General features: G+C 48.1%; 1 protein-coding gene across 2 annotated transcripts in view; it reads right to left on the bottom strand.

Annotated features, from left to right (window-relative positions):
- Window positions 1-19,110, bottom strand: part of OSBPL1A (oxysterol binding protein like 1A) — a 1,951,189-nt gene that overhangs the window by 673,340 nt on the left and 1,258,739 nt on the right. For both annotated transcript variants that reach the window (XM_085605749.1, XM_085605748.1), the window contains exon 18: window positions 10,319-10,394. In XM_085605749.1, the coding sequence (XP_085461875.1) occupies window positions 10,319-10,394 (76 nt within the window). The remainder of the gene's footprint in view (window positions 1-10,318; window positions 10,395-19,110) is intronic.

Here is a 19,110-nt window from a genome sequence, read left to right as displayed (position 1 = left end):
TGGGGGCCACTTTGCTGCGCTAGTGCGTACTCTGAAACCGGCTCGATTGCTATTTCCTCCCGACGAGTTAGAAGCTGGAGGTACTCTGGAAAAGGTAGAGACTTTAATGTAAAGTTCTTATTATTTTTATTTTACTGAGTTTTATATAGTGCGAACTTGACCCGAATCGGGTATCAGAGCGCTTTACATAGCACCAGTTGCATTACATGACGACACATTAATTTTCTTTTCTTTTTTTTGTTAGGCACGGGGAGATTGAATGATTTGCCCAGAATCACAGGATGTTCAGCGTCATTTCCGAGACTCAAACGAAATTCACCGTCGATCACCCTAGCCCTTAGGCCAACTCCTCTCCCCGAGTTGGCATCAGGGTAGCTGGAGGGTCGCACACCCAACTTCACATGGGCTGTGTGGGTACTTGTTCCGATGTAGGCATGTAGCGAGGGCTGTGGGGAGCTATCTGCATTAATGCCTGGTCCAGTTCCTGTCTATGGAAGTATGACATGGCCAGCACATGGGGGCAGCATGCTACAAGACAGATGTGGATAAGGATAAAAATGATATGAATTAGAAAACTTTCTGCACCCCACACCACTGATTGGACTGTCTCTTACAAACACCTCAAGTTTCATACGTCATGCTTGACTAGCTCATTCAGTCCTGTTTATTTAGTTGCATTCTGAGAGCAGTAGTCCTACATTTCTAGTGGAAAAAGTAAAACAACACGTGCAAAAAGGTTAGTGCGTTTCATGAGGGGAAAGCAAGGCTACAAATACCAAAGTGCGAAGACACAAGAACAGTACTCAGTCTGCTGCACCTGACACGTGGCAATTGACCCCTGAATACTAATAGATACTTAGTGGCCCTGTGACGTGTATTCGCCAGTCCTGGTGTTTTAACCATTAACACTTTGTATTCTGGGGGTTGTATTATAAACGTTTTGGAAAAATGAATACATTTCCAGGCAACAACCTGAGGGTGTCCCACACGACTTTGGATCAGGTGTTAAGTATGAATAACCAGGAACTTGAGCTTGTTCAGCACAGCACAGAAAACATTTCGAAGTTGTGCCGTTAATTAGGAAGCGTCCATCGTAATCCAGAGCAGGGGAGGAGGGGGGTCCCTGTTCCTGCTTGTAGCATTTACGGGAACCAAAGGAGGGAGGAACACAGCAAGGTCGGTAACAAGTCGCAATTGCACTTGAAACAAATGATGATGTGTTTTGACAAAGAGCTGCTGGCGACGTAGTCGCTGACTCATTTTTATTGGTGCACAGAGCGCCCCTGAAATGCTGCAGTGTTCGCGTTACCGGAGCAGTGCTTTGTTGACAGCTGGTAGACTGATGCCGCTTGGCTTGGTTTAACCCTTTCACCGCGGCGGGAATTCCGCCGCGGTGCTGAGGGGTGCGGGGGGCAGCGCGGTGGCGCTGTGCTCATGACGGAGCCGCTCCGTCATGAGCCACGGTTGGGCTGTGCTCATGACGGAACGGTTCCGTCATGACTCCGCCCATTTGCGTTGTCCCCCCGCACAGGCGGGGAAACAGCGCCGCGCAGGCGGAGCGGCCGCCAACGGGCGTGTCATGACGGAACCGTTCCGTCATGAGCACACGGCAACCGTGGCTCATGACGGAACGGTTCCGTCATGAGCAGGGAAGGGGTTAATAAAGATTAACTTGGGGGGTTGGGAGGTAGGAGGAGGAGTCGTGCTCGTAGAGATACATGATGATTAACATCTGTTTCAATTTGTAGATACCATTGAATGGTAAGTGGCACAAAGGCGGCTTTCGGCACTTTCTTGACAAAATCTGTGTTGGTAAAAGGGTTCAGCACATTTTACTATGTATTTCCATTTTGTATAGCGCTGCAGCTTTACCAAATGGCGTTAGTGTGCTTTTCATATGGAACTGAAAGGTTAAAAAAGTAATACACTGTTGAGATAAAGTTAAAAGAGTTGCAGTGGCAAATGTAACGAATGTGAAACTAATGGGAAGGGCTAAAAAAAACAAGCATTGGCCGCGCAGCCGTGAAACTAACGCTGCGCGGCCATGAAAGAGAAATTGAGCCACACGGGGGGGGTGCTAAAGCAACACAGGGAAGGCTGGCATATGGTGAGCACTTTCGCGGCCGCCTTGATGTTCTCAGTGGCCGCGCAGGCTCAGGCGAGACCTAAAAATGAACGTAACATATGTCAGTGTGTTTTTATATATACTTTCAGGCCACATACAATGCGATCATACAACCAGCCACTAGAGGGTGCTGTACTCCCTACTGTAGAGCAAATGCTTTAAAAAATGAGGGGGGTGTCATAAGTTTCATCACCCCAGAAACATAGAGTCACTTTTTAAAAAACTTTTTTGGGGGGAAACTGCTTCATTCCTGCACCCTCCCACCCTCCCACACTTTCTTTTTTAACATTGGTAGTGTCTATGCCATTTTGGGGCAACCCACAAGGCAAAAAAAATATCTAAATGAGCCTTTCCTAAGGCAATATGGGGCGCTCCAACTGGAGAGCAGTGAATATTTTATGAGCAGCTCTCCCAGTGCTCGGAAGAGCCATTTTTACTTTTTCCTTTGTTTTTTAAGCGCATGGGTGCCAAGACCCACCCGGGACACCCAAGAAATGGCTCCCAAGTTGCGTGCAGCACAGGGAGCCCACTCTTGGTTGCCTCAGCCCCGTCCTACCAGCCCTCCTTGTTGCCGGTACGGAAGCCGGCAGCTGTGTTTTCCCTACCCACTCTGTGCAAACAGAGTGTGGCTTTTCTGGTGGCTGCCCCACTCCCCCAAGTCACAGGTCTGGGGAGCAGGAGCGAGCCCACCCTCACCTGTGGGGAAAATTATTGAGAAAATCTTGCGCCATCCCCCCAGGCCCTTGCCCACCCTGGGGTTAGAATCCAGGTGGGTGGCAAAGCCTCAAGCTCTCTGTCGCTCATAAACGGGTCAAAGTTCGCCAGCCTTAAAAAGACCACAATTCAGGCCCGTTGAGCCAATTTAGACGATCCTGGTCTTCTTATACTCCTGGAGCTCTGACCAACTGGAACACTTCCAGTAGGTCTCCTGGCCTAGAAAGGGCATATTCATGCGGGGAGCTGGTTCTACCTGCTCCCTGTGGCAGTTTTTCCCCTCGTCTTTGTTCTCTGGTACTCCTCTCCTCTTTCTTGTGTGCAGAAGTCCAGAGCATTCCCCAACAGGTCATCAGGTGGCGTAAGCGGGCAAACCTCACCGCCCTTTGAAGAGACCCACAGGCCCTGGGACAACCTGTGGTCAGAGTCCTTTAGCGCATCAGGAGGTTTGTCCTTCCAGTTGTCCATGTCTACTGCCACTGTCACAGTCCATGTGTCTCCAGAGTCCAAAAGCAAATACTTCAAAAGCACTCTCTTGTGCAAGAGATTTTAAATGGGGGTGAAAGGTTCTAGAAGCCAGCAACCACTGGCCAATCCTACGGCGTTACATCACCTCTCCACCCCTGTCCCAACCCTCCTGCAGAGCATGCAGGGCATTTCAAGATTGGCCTGTCCAGAGGTCACTGGTCACATCTCCTCTGGGAGCCTCAGCTCCGCCCCTCACTGACATCACTGCCAGGGCCTTTCCAACCAAAACTTCAAAGAGGAGCCCACCTTTCTGTATTGGCTCAAGTTGTCTGGGCTTCCTCCTTTGTTAAGTGGGCCTAGGCTGTCCCATCCCTGGTCCAGTGTCATAGCTAATTAACAGATGCAGATTTTCTTCTCTGCTCCTTTCTTCTCAAGAGATGAGGGTATCATTGTTAATTAATCCTTTTGAATGGGGAGGCAATGTTCCCTCTGTAGGGGAGCAGGATAATTAACTGGACCAGGCAGGGTGAAAAAATGCCTTGGCTCTGATCCTATGCTGAGCCAAGGAAATATGAAAATTCTGGATGACCCAAAAGGTACCTGCCTATATGAACTCGGTGCACATTTTCCACCCTAGTTTCATACCTTGTGGAAGTTTGTAGGCCTAAGAGAAGTGAAAATGCACTCTAAGGCAGATCTCCACCATGTGTATAATACAGTGTCACAACAGGCAAAACAGTAAACCAAACTGACTTTTACTGACTTTATCTAGGAGTGCTCACTATTATCACTACTGAACAAGTTACTTACCTTCGGTAACGATGTATCTGTAAGAAACATTAGTTAGTTAGATTCCTCACCTTAGAATATCCCCAGGCGTCAGGCTGGATCCGGAAAGATTTTTGTAGCAATACCCCTTGCGCGTCGCTAGGCGTCGTCTGCGGCTCCGCGTCCGTCATTGGCGTTGTGCGCCGGAATGACGTTGGAGTACTTAGACGCCGCCCTGACTGCAGTTCTTGTACATAGCTTTCCACGCCAGGAACGCAGAGCCATGCAAGAGACCGACACTGGTGCCAAAAAGTCTAGGGCCCTGAACAGGATGACCTTAACCCTAGATGTCGGTTCGCAGAGCAGGGAGGATGGGTGGGTCGGTGAGGAATCTAACTAACTAATGTTTCTTACAGATACATCGTTACCGTAGGTAAGTAACTTGTTCATCTGAAAGAAACACGTTAGTTAGATTCCTCACCTTAGAATAGATAACTCAGCAATACCAACTCCGGTGGAGAGTCTGCGAACCAAGATCACACCAGAAAGTCCTGGAGAACAGAACGGCCAAAGAAGACATCTCTCCGGACTTGGCTGTCCAGGCAATAGTGCTTGGCGAACGTGTGCAGTGAGGCCCACGTCGCCGCCTGACAGATGTCCTGCAAGGGAACTCCCCGTCCCAGGGCAGTAGTCGCCGCCGTGGCCCGGGTGGAATGGGCTCTCAGCCCAACAGGAGGGTCCTTTTTCGCCAAGGAGTAACAAACTTTTATACACAAGACGACCCACCGTGAGATGGTCCGTTTGTGTACGGCTCTCCCCTTCTTAGCACCTACGTATCCAACAAAAAGTTGGTCGTCCACCCGGAACTGTCTGGTGCGGGCCAAATAAAAGGACAGCACACGTTTTGGGTCCAGACGGTGGAGCCTCTCTTCCTCTTTCGAAGGATGTGGAGGCGGAAAGAAGGTGGGCAAAGTGACAGATTGCCCGATGTGAAAGGGGGTCACCACTTTCGGAAGAAAAGAAGGATGAGTCCGGAGGACAACCTTGTCCGGATGAACAGAAAGAAAGGGAGACTTAGATGACAGAGCCTGGAGCTCACTCACCCGTCTAGCCGAGGTGATAGCAACCAGGAAAGCAGTCTTAAGAGTCAGAAGACGAAGTGGACAATTGTGAAGGGGCTCAAAGGGAGCGCACATCAGAAAGGTCAAGACAAGATTCAAATCCGACAGAGGCATTACGAAAACGACAGGAGGAAACATGTGAGTAATACCTTTAAGAAAGCGCGAAACAACAGGGGACTTGAAAAGAGAAGGCTGATCAGGAAGCCGTAAGAAAGCAGAGATTGCAGAAAGATAACCTTTCAAGGTGCCCAGAGCAGAGCCCTGCTGGGCCAAAGAAAGAAGAAAGAGTAGATCATCAGAAAGAGGGGCGGAAAGGGGATCCACAGCCTTCGCTGTGCACCATGCCACAAATTTGTTCCACCTGCAGGCGTATACCGATTTTGTGGAGGGACGCCTGGCTGCCAGAATCACATCACAGACTTCAGGAGGCAAGTCAAATGGCATCAACTGTCGCCGCTCAATCTCCACTCATGGAGGTGGAGACTGGACAGGTTCGGGTGGAGGACCGTCCCGGGCTGCTGAGACAGAAGGTCCTCCTGAAGAGGCAGTCATATCGGAGGATCGATTGACATACTGAGTAGCTCGAGATACAAGTACCTTCGTGCCCAATCCGGAGCCACTAAGATGACTTGGGCCCGGTCGCGCCTGATCTTCTTCAGCACTCTGGGCGGAAGTGGTATAGGTGGAAAGGCTTACAACAGACCGCAACTCCACTCGCTACGAAAAGCGTCTCCGAGCGAGTGCCGCCTTGGAACGCGCAGAACTGACATTGCGCGTTCTCTTCGGTGGCGAATAGATCTAACCAAGGCTCTCCCCACTGCAGAAAGAGACCTTGCGCCACGTCCAAGTTCAGACGCCATTCGTGATCCATCATGCACCGGCGGCTGAGTTCGTCCGCTCTGGCGTTCAGAGAGCCCACCAGATGTTGAACCATCAAGATGATGCCCTGGTGTTCCAGCCATGTGCAGAGGCGCAGAGCCTCCTGACAAAGGGTCCACGACCCCACACCGCCCTGTTTGTTGCAATACCACATGGCGGTGGTGTTGTCCGTGAACACCTGCACGACACTTCCCCGGACAGAGGGAAGGAAGGGTTTCAGTGCAAGCCGGATCGCTCTCAGCTCCAACAGGTTGATATGGAGTTGAGACTCCACCGGAGACAAGAGGCCTCTGATCTCCGCCTCTCCCATATGGCCCCCCCATCCCAGGAGGGACGCGTCCGTCACTACTACGTGCTCCGGTTGGGGTAGGGTGAGGCATCTGCCCCTGACCCAATCGCGGTCCTTGAGCCACCACCGCAACTGTTTCACAGTGCCCTCCGAGATCAAGACATGGTCGGACAGGTTGCCTCGATGCTGGGCCCACTGAAACTTCAGGTCCCACTGCAGAGCCCGCATTCGCCACCTGGCGTAATGCACCAACAGGATGCAGGAGGCCATCAGCCCCAGAAGCCGCAGCACCAACCTGACCGAAACCCAGGATAGAGGCCGAAAGATGGGAATCAGAGCCTGAATATCCCGGACCCGCTGTTCCGGAAGATAAGCCCGGAACTGCGCCGAATCGAGAACCGCTCCGATGAAGAGGAGCTTCTGGGAGGGTCTCAGGTGTGACTTCGGTACGTTAATGGAGAACCCCAGCAAATGCAGGAGGTCGGCCGTAGTCTGGAGGTGGGAGACGACTTGCTGGGGCGAGCCCGCTTTCAACAGCCAGTCGTCGAGATAGGGGAAGACTGGAACCCCTGATCTGCGCAGATGAGCTGCGACCACCGCCATCACTTTCGTGAACACCCGAGGGGCACTGGTGAGGCCGAAGGGGAGCACGGTGAACTGAAAGTGCTCCTCACCCACCGTGAACCGCAGGTAACGCCGGTGGGCCGGCAGGACGGGGATGTGAAAGTAGGCGTCCTGCAAGTCCAACGCTACCATCCAGCCTCCAGGGTCGAGGGCAGCCTAAACCTGAGCTAAAGTTAGCATCTTGAACCGTTCCTTCCGGAGGAAGGCGTCGACGCTCCTGAGGTCCAAGATAGGGAGTAGGCCCCCTTTGCCCTTCTTGGGAACCAGAAAGTAGTGGGAATAGCAACCACGGCCTACTTCTGGACCAGGAACGCGCTCGACGGCCTCTTTGGCCAAGAGGGCCATAACTTCCTCCCGCAGAAGATTCAAGTGATCCTCCGATATACAGTGGCACTGCAGTGGCATGGCTGGAGGGGTCGTCTCGAAGGGGAGGGAGTAGCCCCTTCGGACGATTTGCAGCACCCACTTGTCCGAAGTGATGGATCGCCAGTGGAGCAGGTGATGGCGAACTCTGCCGCCCACTGGCATGGAATGGGCCTGAAAGCTCGGACTAGGAGGGATTTGAGGCGGATGCTGCCGGGGTGGATGTGGACTGACCGGCACGTTGTCCTCCAGTACCGCCACGGCGGAATCCACGTCCGCGACCGCGTGCAGGTTGGGTCTGCGGCCGGTGGCTAGGTGGACGTGAGGAGGCGCCCCTTCCTTGGCCACGAAAGGGGCGAAATGCGGAAGTTTGCGGCCGTGGGGCCGAGAGACCCAAGGACTTGGCCGTAGCCCAGGAGTCCTTAAAACGAGCCAGCGCACTATCCGCCTTCTCACCAAAAAGGCGAGTGCCATCAAAGGGCATATCCATGAGGGAACTCTGGACATCTCCCGAAAAAGACGTGGACCACAGCCAGGTGTGGCACCGGAGCGCCACCGAGGTGGAAATCGCCCTACCCAGCGAGTCCGTGGTGTCTAGTCCACACCGTATGGCATGTCGTGCTGCATCTCGGCAGTCAGCAAGCGCCTGGGAAAGACGTGTCCGGGCCTCCTCCGGACACAGGGGCAGCACGTCCTCCACCGTATCCCACAGAGAGTGGGAGAAACGGTCCAAGAGGCAAGCGGTGTTCAAAGACCGCAGGCCCAAACTCAGGGAAGAGAACAGCTTCTTTACGAACTGGATTCCCGATCCGGAGGGGCGGACGGGAAGGAGGATTGGGAAGTGGAGGCCTGGATAACCAGACTCTCGGGGGTGGGGTGTTGGGACAGGAAACTGGGGTCGCCCGGAGCAGGGCGGTGGCGCCAGGCCACGTTCCGATCCACAGGGGGAACTGTGGAGGGCTTGGACCAAGTGCCCTGCAGAAAGTCTATGAGGGCCTCATTGAACTGCAGCAGAGGCTCAGTGGAGCTTGCTGACGGTTAAAGCACCTCTGTGAGGACGTTAGTCCTCACGGCCACAGCAGGCAGCTCGAGCCCCAGGGCTGCGGCCGCCTTGCGCAGCACCACTGAAAAAGCTTCACCTTCCTCCAGGGCCACAGTCGGAGGAGAGATGAAACCAGCGTCCGGGGAAGTGTCCAGACCACTGGCATCTCCCAGTTCGTCTGCCCAGTCCTGTGAAAGTTGGCCCTGTATGGCCATAGGGTCCTCAGACCCCTTCCAGTCGCCCCCGTCATCCGATTCCTGATAAACAGGAGGAATGACCGGAGCCGGGCGGTAGATTAAACGCTCATCCATCGGCGTCGGGTGCGGCGTCAAGCGGCGCCGCACCGGCACCGGGCCCAGACAGGGGCTAAACCGGGGAACGGCGTCGTCCGGAGACGGCGCCAGGGGCGGAACCAGTGTCGGCGCCGGCGGAGGTGTCGCGAGGTCGACCGGCGCCGGTAGAGATCCAGGCCTGGATCCCTCAGGGACCTGTGGCGTGGGGACCGAAGTCGTCGACGGCGCCGGGGACGGAGCCACCGGCACGCGAGGTCGCCAAGTCGAGCCCGCGGGGCCCGAAGGCGCGCCGGTAGGCGTCGATGGCAGAGCCAGGCCCCTCATGGCCGAGAGGAAGGCACTGTCGGTCCCAGGGACCGGCGGGTATGGGGACAGACACAGGTCCTGCGGCTCCGACGGAGCCGCGTGGGTGGGACCACCCTGACCCTCGGCCGAGTCGCGCGACCGGCGAGGGGAGTCCGAAGAGCGGTGTCGCCTCTTGGACTTCTTAGATCGCTTCGACTTACCCGAAGACTTCGAGCCCGACGAGCGATGATGGTGACTGCGGCTCCGCGACCGGTCTTTGGACCTCCTCCTGGACCGGAACCGTGAGCGGCGCGGAGCCGAGTGCCGAAGCTAGAGAAGCTTACGGGACCGCTCCCGCCTAGCCTTCGAGGTCAAGGCCTGACAATCGGGGCACGACTCCGCGTCGTGGTCGGCCCCCAGGCAGTAAAGGCACCGGCGATGGTGGTCCGTCACCGACATCAGTCGATGACAGGAGTCACAGGCTTTAAACCCGGGCATCCTACCGGCACCAGAGTCGAGTCGACAGAAGACCAAAAAGAGTCAAAAAATTTTAGTCAAAAATTGACTAAGGGGAAGCTCTTCCCGGATCGGTGCTGGCTGGCGCGGAAAAAAGAAGAACTGACGTCAGCGCGCGAGGGCGGCGTCTAAGTACTCCGATGACGTCATTCCGGCGCACGACGCCAATGACGGACGCGGAGCCGCAGACGACGCCTAGCGGCGCGCAAGGGGTATTGCTACAAAAATCTTTACAGATCCAGCCTGACGCCTGGGGATATTCTAAGGTGAGGAATCGAACTAACGTGTTTCTTTCAGATATATAACCGTGCAGAGTCCCTACCGTCCCAGGCTACCTGCGCGCAGTTACAGCGCTGTGCACAAAGGTAGTCTCACATGAGGAGTCTGCACATGTGTGTGCACAAGTGCTCCTGTGTCACCAGCCAGGTGCCCCTTACCCTAGCTGTATCACAGTGTTTTAAAGGGCACACATTGGCGGCAAGCACACGCAGTCCATTACCGTGTGATTACAGTGATTGAGACACACACACATAGTGAGACTCACCCACAGCAAAAAGTCCCAAACTGGGTGATCTAAAAAGCCAAAAAATCTGGGTGTACTAAATAGGCAGAACCCATTTTGGAATTATCAACATCTATGTGCTTTATTCCCTCCCTACGCCAATGTTAACTTAACCTTACTTTAGAAATAAAAAAGCTTTATGGCAGCTTGGCAAATCATCCTTTTTAAGGTACTGAATAAATCACACTATGACATGGCAGCTTGAGCTGGAGATTCCGTGTATGGTAACTTCATTACATAGTTCGATTACAGATGTATCATCTACTTACCATTCCAATACACTTTTTTAAGATGCTCCAAATACTGAAATCATTTCGGGAAAACATTGGTGAGGGCAAACTTGTTCTAGGAAAGGAAAAAAAAGGAATATTTTGTTTTCTTAATTACATATTAACTTCCTGTTAACAAATGGAACACCTTCATTATCAAAGATCATGCAAACATGCCGACTTCTCAAAGCACTGTACCATGTCTTTTTCTTTTTGCTCAATAAAAATTGTTTATAAAAAAAAAAAAAAACATGCAAACACAGTAGCACTTTACTTTGCTTCAAGTCAACTACAATAGCACAAAATAAAACGTGCCATACAACGTCACTAGTAGAAATCAAATATTATACTGGACAGCTGAAACCAAAGTCCAGGTGTGGCTATAATGCTCTAGGAATACTTCACTCTTGCTCGCCAATCCTTCGGAGTTTTTATATTAATTGGTTTACTTGAATTTCTACCTTTACTTTTGGACAATCATGATACAAAGCAAGAGACAGCTTATGGCTTGTGTATACCATCAGTTACTGTATAAATGTCACAATGTAATCCACATTTTCCCCCCAATGTTTACCCACAGTGCTGGTGCTATAATGCTGTGTTGTGACAGACTAGGAGAACAAGGTTGCAATATCTTAGGTACCTGATGTATCAAAGGGTTTTACGCATTCTGTGTCTACAGGGAAATGCACGGATACATAAATGGCCAAGCCATGTTTGTACCACCTCTGTTGGACATTAACAATACATAAGCAATACATTAGAAATGGTCCTTTATGGTGGTGGAAGGTTGCCTGGCGCCAGCTGAACCACTCTTTGCGACATCTGCACGTTAAAGCTTCAAGAATGAGCTCAATGGAGATGTGCTCATTACACAGTAGATGCTACACATCAGTTATCCCATCCTATGCTCCTTCCATCCAAAATGAAAACGTGTGCCTCAGAGTATCTATCTTTAATTATTTACATAAGATGAGTATACAAAACTAAAAAGATTTCTAGGTCTTCTATCCTTCCTTCTGGCAATTGAAAGAGGCCTTTACTTGGCCCTCACATTTTCTAAAGTGTCCTTAAAGGAAATAGATTTTATCTTGCAATGATGATTAAGAACTATGATTGAAGTCACAATCATCATATGTTACATCTCACTCCTGAAAAAAAATTTCACTGTGTCTATAACAAGAGAGAGAACAAGAGTTTCTTATTAATTTCTAAAATCTTTACATCTGGATAAATAGATGTATGCAATAGACCACGTGCATGGATGATTATTAACAACAATATTTCAAATTAATGGCAACCCTACTTATGTAGCAATCTCCTTACTTATGTAGCAATCTCTCAGTACGCTTAAAATGCAAACATGCTATATGGATTCGGGCGATTTCCTTCTTTTGATTCAAATCCTCCTTGGATGGAAGCAACTGCTAACTGCAAGTATAGACTTTGCCGCTACAAGCAAGCAACAATACTACAATTGCCTTGTCGTTAAAAGATTACTAGGAGCCACATTTAGGCATCTGAAAATTCATACTAGTTGGCATGCATTAATTCAAAGTTTGCGTGGAGATAATTCTTTTTAAAATAAGTTATTTCTAAATTGTAATACAATAGCAGAAAATAAACTGAAAACATTAGGTTGGGGACATGGATATTTTTAAGCAAATATTGCATTTTATATTTAAGGCAATAGAACTTTGCCATTTTATCAAACAATCAGACCTTTTAATCATCAAACATATGCATTAAGCAAAACCTACCAGATGATTATTTTAATTACAATGTGTAATGGTTTTAACTGCAATTGATCTTAATTTCCAGTTTGGAATGCATTGTTTCCGAATATTTAATCTTAGTCTATTCCTGTTGGCCAGAGTCTGGACCGTGAAGCATAATTAAAATATGTAACTATTAATTCTTGAATCTAAGAAAGAGCAATGTTCTGAAAAAGAAAAGCTTGATTGTAGGACAAGTCCATTCCACCAAAATATCTTTCAAAATAGGTTGATAATTAGATTGAAATGTTTCACTAAAACAGTAGTGGGCCTACACATTCATGAAGGTTCAATGAAGTAAAGGCCACTAATGCCGGGGCCGAGAAAGAGGCCCAACTTGGTGTCCTGAAGACAGGCCCTTAAATGGTCTGTATTCTCTCTATAGAAATAGCAATTGATAAGTCCCGGAGTTAATTTTCCTGATTAGTCACCATATTTTGCTTTTAAGGATTATTGGACAATCGTATTTTTCTTTCCAACACCTATCATACATAACTGAAGACTTCCAAGGAGCTAGAGCCACAATGCATTACAAATGAGCACATTTAATATAAATGAACAACCAATTATAAACAATTCTGGCCTGCAACCCCTTCCAGAACTACTTGCTATAAGTTCTTAGCAGGGGAACTGAAACAGACAGTATCCAAATTGCACTCATTACAGGTTACACAGGCTTTCCTCACTGACGACTCTCCAAGCTTTCTCTATCCTCAGATCGTTCCCCACTGAAACAAGCATTGGCATAGCCAATAGTTCTCGCCTTTGGGACCTTATAAGTGTTTAGCCATGCAACAGTTGATGTTGTTGCACCAAAGATATTGTGCTGGATAACTAAACACTTAAGGTCCCAAAGGCGAGACCTATTGGCTATGCCTAAACCCTCTACTATAGCAACTAGAGGTGTGGTGGGTGTTGGCATGAGCCACTTGGCTGATAAGGCACTAAAATGTTGACTCTCTTGAGGGCTTAGTCTGTCTTCAGGTTTGCAGAACAAAAAGAGCTGAGGCGTGTAGGCCTACGGCTGACAACTGACCCAAGTGCGTGAAGGAGACAGAGGATTGAATGAATAATTGTGGAAAACCAGAAAAGTAGAGGCATCAAACAGATAGAGGTACATAGAAAGATAATAAAGTAAAAAATCAAAGAGGGAAGAAAAGAAATAGATTGCTAAATATAAATGGTGAAATGAGGATGGGAAAAAAGGACGGAACGAGGAAGGATACAAGTATGAATGGAAGGATAAAACACAAGAAATGTGAAGGGAAAAGTGGAAGGAAGTGTGAAACAAAAGAAGGGTGCAAAGAAGGAAGTGTGGAAGGAAGAATTAAAATAGGGACAGAAGGAAAGGGGGTTTGAGGAAAAGAGGAAAACAAAGAAGGGTGAAAGAAGGTTTGGAAAGATGAAAGGACGAGTGAAAGGATGGATGAATGAAATGAGGACTGGAAGACTGCTGGAACAAAAGGATGAATGGAAGGGTGGAAAGATGGAAGAGTGCATGGAAGGGAGTTGGGTGGCTGGATGAGTTGAGAATGGAGGAAAGAAAGGATGGGTGAATGGATGAACAGTGAAAGGATGACTGGGAGGATCGATAGAGGACAGGAAGGAGGGAAGGGTGAAAGGATGAATGAGTGAATATGCGGATATTAGGTGAAAGGATAATAGAAGAGAAAGTGATTGATAGAAAAATATGTGGGTGGATGGAAAGGTGAAATAGTGGATAAATGGGTCGTGGTGGATTTATGAAAAGGTATTGGCTTTGTCATTGTCTTTTACCCATGTTGTAAAGCAGCACGGCTGCCATGTAGCATGACTGAAAGAAAAAACAAAAGTGGTATAATGCGGGCAGTGCTGGCTGTGTAATAACTTTTGTCAAAGCACTACAAAGCAGCACAGCTATTTTTTTAATAATTTTCAGCCATGCAACATGGCTAATAGTTATGGGAAAAGTGCTAGGACGGTGGGCACGGTTTATTATGTTATTAGAGCAAAGGTTTGTATCTTGGTTTTCCATATCGTGACAGTGAAATGTGCCTGCCTTGCTTTGCCTGCTGGTGGACACGATCTCTACACATGCACTCAGTGGACACACATTATCTACTGGCGGTCGCCAGTAGATAGTTCTAGTTAGGACCGAGTTCCCATAGGAAATCTGAAAATTCTATTTTGAATAACTTTGGCGCCGGTTGACTTATCTTCGTGAAATTTTCAAAACTAACGGGGCGCTCCGCTCAGCTCCTACCCTGAAAGTCTCAGGGTGATTCGTCAAGCGGGGGCTGAGAAAAAAGGGGGGTCCCAAAACACGTTTTCCCCATGCATTTTGCCAAAGGACCTTTAGTCGAAGGAACAGCCCGAACGGCTGAACAGAATTACTTGAAATTTGGCAAAGAGGTAGTCCTCAGGTCAGGCATGTGCCTTTTGGATATATGGTGTCAATCTGTTCAGTAGTTCCTGAGACAATTGCAGTTTAAAGTACATAAATATCTAGAAGCGCGCACCGTGCGCGCAAGCGTGCGCGCACCAAATGTCCGCGAGCGTAATTCTGATTGGCGGTTAGATGTCAGTCAACATTCGAATCGGTCGAAATCAGGAAGTGTGGGACGCAATTTTGTGTGTGACAGTGAAAAAGAAAGGTGGAGAACGTGAAAAGGGGGCAGGGTAGAGAGTTCCTGACCCCCTAGCCTTTGTCAGCAGGTCCCTGAAGGTTACCGAAGGGTGAAAAAAACATTTTATTTTTTTTCAAAAAATCGCGGGGTGCGCGCACGGTGGCAAAAATTCCTAAAAAAAAATAGAATTAAAAATCAAGTTTCATTGTTTAGATGTTGGTTGGCTCTAAAAAGAGCCGTTGTGTTCATGGAGTGTTTTTTTGTATCTACAAGTAAGTACCGATGCAGAGTCTAAATTTTAAGAGGAAGACTCTGTTCCGTTCATCTGTGAAATGTACACCATCTCCTCTATAAATGCCACTCAGAAGCATTGGTTCATAGTAGTTTCTGTTCCAGAATCTTCAAACACCCACTCCCCTCACTATTTCTTCTTATTTCCTGGGACAAGGAGCTGAACAGCTATCAAATTTACTTGAAAATGGCAGAACAACAGTCTACTTCAGGGAGTGAGGAGGAGACCTGGATGCACTCAGAAGGTGTCTTTCAGTAGAATGGCAATATGAAAAGAAAGATAGTTGTAAAATGGAGGCTTGCATACTTTTTTTTTAATAAAAAGAACTCATTGGCTGTTTCAGACCATTCAACACTAAAAACTAGGCTGTATGTTTACATTTTTAAAAGCATGTTTTGTATTGGTTCAGAAAAATGTGTTCCCACAAAACATTACTTTGGATTTGCTGTTAGGTTTGAAAAGTCAAGCACTCTTGCTCTTTGGATTAGAAACATTGTGTGCTGAACTTCTGAGCTCTCTGCTCACACTAGTGTTCCATGATCTGTTGCTATGGTAGCAGGCAGAAGTCATGTTGGGGGTAGGAATCATTTGGAAAGGGTTGAAATTTGCAACCAATAGAAATATGTGTTTCCATTTAAAAGAAAGGTGGAGAACTTGAAAAGGGGGCAGAGTAGAGAGTTCCTGACCCCCTAGCCTTTGTCAGGGGGTCCCTGAAGGATTCCGAAGGGTGAAATCTTTTTTTAATTTTTTTTCAAAAAATCGCGGTGCGCGCACGGCGGCAAAAAATTCATAAGAAAAATAGAATCAAAAATCAAGTTTAAGTGTTTAGATGTTGGTTGGCTCTAAAAATAGCCGTTGTGTTCATTGAGTGTTTTTTTGTAAGTACCGATGCAGAGTCTAAAGTTCAAGAGGAAGACTCTGTTCCCTTCATCTGTGAAATGAACACCGTCTCCTCTATAAATGCCTTGCATGTTGTAACGCAAGTTGTTGTGGTATATAGAACCCATACCATAGTCTCTGAAGAAAGCAGAAACAGACTTATTGACGTGCTTTTTTGCTTTCTCAAACTGCGGACAATATTGGTTGGACCAGTTCCACTTTTGCCTTTGGCATATATTAGACTATACAAAGGTAGTTTGTGGAAAAAGTGATATCAATTGCACAAAGGTGTCCTTAACAAGCATTTCCAGACCTACCCCAGTTAAAGTGCCTAGGTCATTTCCACCACAGTGCACAATTATAAGGTCAGGCTGTGGGAGATGTAGAAAGGATTTCACCAAAGGCATTAATTGGTGCCACTTTAACCCTCTCTGACCAATCCATTTAATGTCTACATTTGGCAAAGCAAGGTGAGGAAATTCGATTTTCGATCTCGCTTATATTCAGCCACCATTTTATGTTCCACCGCCATTTTATGTTGCCCTCACTCAGGCAGCACAATGAACAAAGTTTTTTCTGCTGATCTCACTGCGACGTGTCAAAATAACCTCCTGCCTCTGTTTACAAGACTGATGTCAGGGACTGGCTGAGTCCACTAATCCCCGTCTGGTCCGACTGATCCCTGTTTCAACTATCTGTTGGTTTGCACCATTCTTTCCTGACTTTATCTTATCTTCTGGCCTTCGTTATTCTCTACTTGTATTCTCTCGTTTCACAACTGTCCTCCAAAGCATACAAATGTGTCCTGCCACCTGCAAGTTGAATTGTAGACCCGACCACTAATTAACTTTGTGGGAAAGGGTGACAAAAACAGTTGTAAGAGAGGTTTATTTGGGTTACTTGATATCTTGTTTCCAAACTTTTCTCATTGGTTATATCTTGTTTTCAAACTCTTCCCATTGGCTAAACATGTATGCATTGGGTGTGTTCTTGGTGAATCTATGTGCTATAAAAGATTGTGCGCCATGGAGTAAAGTGGCAGTCTCCTAAGAACATACCAGGTGTACTTCTGGGACAACTGTACTTAGCTGCAGCTAATAAACCTGATCTTCTACGCTCAACAGAGTGTCCTGTGTCTCTGTTCAACAAAGCAGGTGAACTCAGGAGATTAAGGCGTACCCTGCGCCGCCAGGCCTAATTTAGGCTGGTTCTTCAAATGGTGCCCTCTTTGAGGCAGCTTCAGAGGTAGCGGTTTTGCCTGAAGGTCGTGAGGAACCCCGCAAGAAAATTCTGGAGGAATCGCGAACCACGTCAAGCGACCCCTGCATGTCAAAGTGGTCCGAAGGTCTTTTTCAGCGCGTTTTCTCCTTCCTGACGGCTGCTGACGACTGCTGGCCTGACTGCCGCCTTGCTTTGGCCCCCTTTTTGGTGATGTATGGTATCGCGAGACGTTAGACGGGCCTCTGTTGGCGTAAGAAGACTCTTAGTTAAGTATTGATGGGTAGCTCCCACTATTTTGTTTGATTTGGGTCTTTGATTCGGCTATTGCAAAAGCCAAAGCCGAATGGTGAGTACAGTTTGTGCTATATTTGATTTAACCCCTTGATGTTTGTGAACAGTCCAGTGAAATAACGATGCCTGGTCTGAGTAAGTTTAGAAAGTTTTGTTGTTTTGGTTGTGAAAGGGATTCCCGGCTGGAGGACTCTTGTCCAATTCCTCCAGTTGGAACTCCAACTTATGAGCTTTATTCTAAACATGGTGTTGGCTCGATTGCCTTTAATGAGGCATGGATCCGATACACGAAGAACGATGGTGTTCTGCAGTGGCCACAGAATGGTAGCTTTGAGCCTGACATATTAGATAATTTGGAAGCAAGTTTGTTTACAAGAAAAGCCCGGCCGGCAATGTTTGACTCTTTCCGCCTCTGGCGCAAGGAAGCCAAACAGAGAGAAATTAAACAGGCAAAAAGAGATAAGAAAACACAAAGTATGACTATTATACAGGCTGCCCAGCAGTTTAAAGATAATGAGATTAATCTAGAAATGGAAATTTCAGAGACAGCATCGTATGGCGATAGATAAATGCTATCCGGTGTTGCCTATTTCCCCTTCTGATAAAAGTAAGGATCCGGAGGAAGATCCTTTGATGTATCACTTATTGAGATTGCCTCCTCCCTATGTACAAGGTGCTAATGCACCCCCATTGTTACAACCAGTTCAGCCATTAGTTGCGCCTCCGCCTGCTCCGGCTCTTCCGCATTTGCCCCTTACGGTAGTGCCACCCTCACATCTTCCGCCACCGACTTGTTCGTCTCCTGAACATCAATCTCCTTTGCCTTCAGCTCCCTTTATAACTGTTAAGTCTTCTGTTAGTTCACCTAATACCTTGTCCCCTGTCCTTATGTCTAATTCTCCCACTGTGCGCAAACGAATCACAGATACTGTCTCTGATTTTCTGTCTCCTTTCTTTGAGACTCTTAATATGTCTCCGGTTTTTCCCCGAAGACAGTCTCGTAGTCCGCTTCCAGCTTCCGACGAACGGGTAATATTGGACTCTCTCGCTCGCAAATGGATCGAGAAGGGTCCCCAGTATAGTGTGAATGATATCATGGCCACCTTTCACCAGTGGGAAGCGCCCACGCAGAGATATGTTTTTAATGTTATGTGTGACACTCTTGTTAAAAAGAGGGAGGATATGGATTTGGGTTCAGTTCCTCAGGGTTTGTTAGATGTTCAGGGTAATTTCGATAAGGGACTCATTGTGGGTTCTAAGATTAAGGACGCCGCAAAGACACTTGTCACTTTTAGGTCCCTATTTTCCTCGCAGACTTTTTTTGATTCCGACCCTGCTGTTAGGCTGACATCCAAACATTATCCCATGAGAGAGGTTCCTCCAGTGCGGAGAGAAGCGGTTGCAGCAGCAGGTGCTAATCCAGCTGTTCCCGCGCACTTCCAGCGTATATGGCTACATGTCCCCTGGAAAAGATCTGAAGTTTTAGCTCTTAAACAGTCTCTACCAGATCCCCGTAAAAACCCTGCTGGTTATTATAAAGAGTTGTCTCAGACTGTTGATGCCTGTATTATGAATTTAGCCGATATTGATATGTTGATGGGAAATGTAGTCCCACATGCATTATGGGCTCGGATTCGTAGAGAGGATCACGCCCACGCATTAGGTGGTGATTGGGCTGCTATAATTGCCGCGGATAGAGCTCAAGTGGGTGGTGCTAAGCCTGATGTT

The sequence above is a fragment of the Triturus cristatus genome, chromosome 5_1 (genome assembly GCF_964204655.1).
Source record: "Triturus cristatus chromosome 5_1, aTriCri1.1, whole genome shotgun sequence".
NCBI lineage: Eukaryota > Metazoa > Chordata > Amphibia > Caudata > Salamandridae > Triturus > Triturus cristatus.
This window is presented reverse-complemented; position numbering and strand designations above follow the sequence as displayed.